Source organism: Meles meles, chromosome 4, assembly GCF_922984935.1.
Source record: "Meles meles chromosome 4, mMelMel3.1 paternal haplotype, whole genome shotgun sequence".
NCBI classification, from domain to species: domain Eukaryota; kingdom Metazoa; phylum Chordata; class Mammalia; order Carnivora; family Mustelidae; genus Meles; species Meles meles.
The window spans coordinates 3,537,866-3,543,865 of record NC_060069.1 but is presented as its reverse complement, the minus strand read 5'-3'; the positions used below and the strand labels follow the sequence as shown (position 1 = coordinate 3,543,865).

Genomic DNA, 6,000 nt, shown 5'->3' with positions numbered 1-6,000 from the left:
ATGTTTGGAACACAGAGCCATGAGCAAGGTTGATTAAGGTTACAATAAATTTGGAAACCAAACACAGTTTTACCCCATTATCCAAAATTAGAGAGCTCTTTTAAAACTTTCTAAATCAAAATGGCATAAAGTGAAGAAGCAATTACCATTACTTTATATGGAAACATTTTTTAGCATTTCCAGACCTTAGGCATTTCTGATACTTTAGGACATATCTTGCTAAGAGATACACAAAATAAATGGAGATAAGACACAGATGTTCACAGACAAGCTATGGGTGGCTTAATACTGAGATGCTGAATGTAGTTCTTGGAGAAGGAGCTTGGGGATGTCACTCTCCCCTGCTGCCTGGGGTTGAGAGCTGCTTTTAACAAGACTCACTGCAAAACAAACTCTGACTGCTATTTTATTTACTACTTTTTTCATAAAAGCAAAAATTCTCTTTGGATTTCTTTGGTTAGCAAAAACAGGTTCTAATGTAGGGCTTTTCTAAAAGCAAAGTGGCTTAAGGGGAACTTTCTAAAAGGGGGATACCGAAACAGGAAGATGATAGGTAAGCAGTGAGGAGAAAAGTGAAAAGGCTAGAGTCTACAAGATCAGTTGGAAGGCTATTACTCTAGTCCACAGGAGAGGTAGTAACAGCTTGAATTAAGGAGTGGCTATAAAATGGAAGAAAAAAAAAAGACAAATAATGTACTCATTGCAACCATTCTATGAAAACTTACTGGTTATAGGCAGCAGGCAGGTGACACCTGTCCAGCCAAGTCCAGGGCAGTTTTGTACACAAACACACACACATACACATGGAGTGGGAAAGCTGGATTAATCAATCAGGAAATATAACTGGAAGCATGTTTTTATTAGGCTTCAGTTACCAGAGCACTTTAAGTGTTAATTCTTCAGATATTTGCCCCCCACCTTTTTTCTGTTTGACTGATAGGCTGGGGAAATACACATATATAACGCCTTTTACATTCCAGGCAGAGAGCTTTAGTTCTCCGTTCTCATAACCCTTATTTCATAGAAATAGAGCTTTAGTTCTCCGTTCTCATAACCCTTATTTCACAGAAATAGAAAGAGCCTTAGTTCTCCGTTCTCATAACCCTTATTTTATAGAAGAGAAGCTGAAGCATACGCAGGTTAAGTAATTTGCTGGAGGTAATGCAGCTAATAAGTAAAGTAGTAAAGATTAAGTGCAGACGTTCTGGTTCTAGCGTATCTATTCTTAGCACTACACCAGAATAAATGGGTATGGCAGATTATGCTGAAGACCTGATTCTGAGACCACAGTCCCTCCGTCTGTAAAAGGGCGATAATAATAACGTTAGGAGTCCGGTGCAAAGGAGTGAGATAATGAATACGAATGTGAACTTCAAATTACGTATGGGACCCCACATACGAGCTTTTCATAATATGAATACGTGAGCTCCAGCACTGTAACGAATCAACCGGTGAAGTTCGCGGCGCCAGAGCGAGTCCCCGCCCCTGTGGCTCCGCCCACCGCGAGTGGCAGGTGGGGCTCGCAGATCTTCTTTGCGCATGCGGAAACTGCTGCCCGCTCCCACCTCTAACCCAGGCCGAGAGTAGCTGCCGTTTCTGAGAGGACGATTCGTGAGGAGGCCCTTGGCGCGGTTTTCCTTTCCTCTCCCTTTCTGCGGGGTCTGGCCGTGCTTCACCTGTGCCTAGAGCGTGTTGTGTTCTCGTCTACTTGCCTGACTTTCTGCAGACGGTGCCTTTCGTTGGCCCAATAGTTCCTTGTCGAAAGTGCCGGCCCCCGCGCCGGCACCGGCCGTAGCCCGGTGGGAAGGCTCAAGATGGCGTGCCTGTTGGAGACCCCAATCCGCATGAGCGTCCTCTCGGTGAGTGACCGCCGCAGCTGCCCGCCGGCTCGAGAGCTCGGGCCGCCCGGCAGCATTCACCCCAAACGCGGAGTGCCTCCTGGACAACACCCCTTGGGGTGGCTTCCGGCTCAGCTTTGGGCCATGGAGAGAGAGGGTGGGCAGGAGGAATAGACGGGACCCCGACCGAGCCAGAAACGTCTCCCAACTCCAGGAGCTCCCACCGGTACCGTTTCTCGGGGGGCCTCTGGCGGACAGGGTGGTTGGGCGTACGGGCAGCTGGCCCGGTGGCTCGGCTTGGGCTTTGCCAGGTGCTTCACTGAACCTTCCTCTCAGCGTTGCTGCTTCTCCGGGCCGAGCGCTCTGTCCTGTGAGGTGCCGGGCTTGCCACTGACCTGGGAAAGGGCGCCCATTCAGCGCCCCGCGGCTGTGGTTGGGAGAGGTGCAGGCACTTTGGGCCCCCACAGCCTGAGAGAGTCAGGGCAGGTCTGTGCTTCTGTCGCGTCCCGGCACGGGCTAGAACTGCTTGCTTCTGGGCAACGGAGATTTCATGTCAGCTGCAGCCTATCTTCGTGTATGTCGTTATTTAAGCCCCTTTTCTCCGCTCTGCTTTGGAAGTTGGTGCTCGGAGTCTAAAGGAACCTGTGCCTGGCATAACTTTTTCCTTTAAGGGGAGTCAAGCGCTGGGGGAAAAATCAGTTTTCCTATTATTGAAAGAGGGAATGTATTGACCTGCCAGGAAGTAACACCTAGTTGTTTGTTTGTTTGTTTTTTAAGTTAAAATAAAAATCCAAAATACAACTTTTACTTTACACTGTGTAGCTCTTAAGAACCCGTCCCAGAGTGAAAGTTACTGAGGGATAACTCCAAAGGGTTTTACAGCAGTTTAGAGCTGTCCAGCCAGAGAATAGTCACTTCACCAATGGTCCATTTGCTGCTACTGGAAATAGGCAAAGACTAATTGGCCATTTTTTAGACTTGTGAAAACTGCCCGATACTGAGAGGGTGGCTGGATTACAGTTTACTTGACTTGTCAGGTTCCTAAAATCTGTGATTCCAGCCGGTTTCTTTTCTCTTCCTGGACTTCTGTCTCAGAAACACTCACCTATCTGGACGTACTTAGGACGTTTGCTATGATTCAGGGTTAGAACACTGGAATACTGTAGCCTAGATCATTTAATTTAAGGGGATGGGGGCTGTCATCCAATTTGTCTCCTGATCGATTTTAGCAGTCCTTTTCCTTATTTTATACAGCTTGGGGAAACAGTGTTCATCTAAGTATTGAATCCGATTAGCCTTTTATTCTGCTTCTAATATTTTGTGGGCAAGCAGGTAAATGACTTTTCCCTCACTATGTTTTTTTTTAAAGTATGCCTCTCAACTGTCCTCAAGTCCCTTTAATTATCTTGTTTATCCTTCATTTCACCTGATGCTTCTTTTTTTGTACGTTGTCAATTCGTATCAGGCTTACAATTGAAAATTTTCATTTGTTTCACTCCCTTAGTAAATAATGTTTCCTGTTTAATTTTATGCAGAAGCTTCTAGTGGGGATTTGCTTTAGTTCTAATCTCATTGGGGGCTTAGGTATTTTTCACAGTCCCAAAGTCTTGTCTGTCAATTCATCAATTATAGAGCTTTAGGAAACCAGACACTGCTATGGCACTGCCTTTTGAAATACAGAGTGCAGGTAGAACAGGAAATTTTTAATCAGAAATTACCTTGAAAATAATTGATTCCTTTAATAGGCTACTTACCGTGCACCACTTACGTACAACACTGTTTAATGTTTACTTTCAGGGAATGTGAGGATGAGATAAGATGTGCCCTCAGGATCTCACAGTCTGAATGAGTCCACCGCATGATAAGCATCATTCAGGCAAGGGGCAAGTCGTATGGCTTTAAAGGTTTCATTCAAGGCCCTTTATACCTTTTTCCCTGTGAGAAATCTCATTCAGTCTTAAACCTTAATTGTGACCAACTCACATATTACATTGCCAACTTTGACTTTTTTCCCCCGCGTATCTCATATCTTTAATTGCGTGGATGTTACGTGAGACTTGTAACAAAGCACATTCCGTTCTCCTAAGAGGACTTAACTATGACTTTCCATTTCTGTTAATGGTCCTGGTTTTTATTGATTACTCACTGTTAAACCTCTTGGACCATCTTTGGTCCTTCCCCCTTTCATGCCCCTGTATTTAATCAGTCCTTAAGTTCTATTGGTTCTTAGTATTTCACACATGTGGCTGTTCCCATGGCCAGCCTCTCAAATCATTTTGTGCCTGCATTACCACAGTGTCATCGGAATTATTTTTACCCCTTCTTATGTCTTACCCTCTCAGTTTGGGTCTATTCTCCTTAATAATTTTCCTATAGAAAACATTGGACACGCTACTTTCCTATTTCAGTTCTTTAGTGGGTTCCTGTTGTCAGAAGGTTGATAATCATGTTCAACTTTGGATATAAGATTCTTTATCCTCTGCATGAACCTTCTATTCCATATAAACTGGCTTTCTCAAAGTGAAGTGATCTTAGGTTCTTCCAAACCCAGTAACTCTTACTGTCTGCCTGCTCATTTGTACATCTGAATTATAGCTTTGTATGGATTCATTCATCTAATATATTTTGAACTTCTTGGTCATTTGCCAGGTATGACATTGGGTTTGGGCATACCGTGGTGAGCTGCATAGACCTCTCTTTGCCCTTTGGAAATTTTAGCCTAATGGAGAAAATAGATAGCAAACCATTACACAGTTCTTTGGTTGTGAACAGTGATTAGTGTTATGAATGAAAAATATAGGATGCTATGTGAGCACGTAGTAGGGGAACTAATTTAATGTAGAGGGCAATGAGGGGAGCTAGGGAGGATTTCTGTGAAGAAGTGATAATGAGGGTGCTTGGGTGGCTCAGTGGGTTGGGCCGCTGCCTTCGGCTCAGGTCATGATCTCGGGGTCCTGGGATCGAGTCCCGCATCGGGCTCCTGCTCAGCAGGGAGCCTGCTTCCCTCTCTCTCTCTCTCTGCCTGCCTCTCTACTTGTGATCGCTCTTTGTCAAAAAAAAAAAAAAAAAAAAAAAAAGTGATAATGAACTGAGAGAGTTCAAGGATGGTTAAAAACTAACTAGAAAAACAGAAGTGTGTTCCAGGCAAAGGAAACTGCTTTTGCAGAGGCCCTGAGACCTTTAATAATCGTTCAGCTTCTTAGTAAATTAATTCCGAGGTAAGTACTTGACTTTTTCTTAACCGCACTGCTATTTATAGCACTATGTCTTGCATTTACTAGATATTCAGTAAATGTTTGGTTTAACTATTTATTTTGGGGAGTTGAACAAACTCTCCAGCTATCTTTCTAGACTGCACCATGATCATCCCTATCCATCTTTGGTTTGCAGTTTGGTTTTATTACCCTTTTCAACAAATGTATAAATTCTCTCATGTTTCCCAAACTCTTGAATGATTTTTACATTGATTGGATTGTTTAAAACTTTTTATTCTGAAGTAATTATAGATTCATGGGAGGTTGCAAGATAATACAGAAAGATCCCTGTGTACACATCACCTGGTTTCCCCCTGTTGGTTACATTTTATGTAACTATAGTACAATATTAAAACCAGGAAGTATAATGATATGGTATATGTATAGTTCTGTATCATTTTATCATGAGTGTGGTGTAGCCATCACCACAGTCAAGATACAGGTACAGAATTAGTCCATCACCAAAAAATCTCCCTTATGCTACCTCTTTATAGTCAAACCTACCTACCCCAGCCTCTAACCCCTGGTGACCACTAATTCCATCTCTGAAAATTTGTCATGTTTTATAATGTTACAAAAATACAGTATGTGACCTTTTGAGATTGGTTTTGTCATTCAACGTAGTGCCCTTGGGATCCATCCAAGTTGTGTGTATCAATAGTTTGTTCTTTTTTACTGCTAAGTAGTATTCCGTGGTATGGATGTCACATTTTAGCTATAAACTTATGAGACATTTTGGTTATTTCCAGTTTTGGGGCTGTTTTACCCTGCAGTGAATATTCAGGTGCAGGTTTTTGTGTGGAGGTAACTTTTCATATCTCTGAGATTAATGCCCCGGAGTGTTAATTGCTAGGTTGTGTGGTAAACGTATGTTTAGTTCTTAAAGACACTGACACTTTTCTGGAGTG

At 43.0% G+C, this 6,000-nt stretch overlaps 1 protein-coding gene across 3 annotated transcripts in view; it reads left to right on the top strand.

Moving 5' to 3' along the window:
* Positions 1–841: 841 nt before the first annotated feature.
* Positions 842–6,000, top strand: part of ARMC8 (armadillo repeat containing 8) — a 117,700-nt gene continuing 112,541 nt past the window's right edge. For 2 of the 3 annotated variants that reach the window (XM_046002007.1, XM_046002006.1), the window contains exon 1: positions 842–1,859. Coding sequence is in view for 2 of the 3 variants with exons in the window: in XM_046002006.1 (XP_045857962.1) it covers positions 1,815–1,859 (45 nt within the window). In the remaining variant the exon portion in view is untranslated. The remainder of the gene's footprint in view (positions 1,860–6,000) is intronic. The other variant, XM_046002010.1, reaches the window with a different exon arrangement.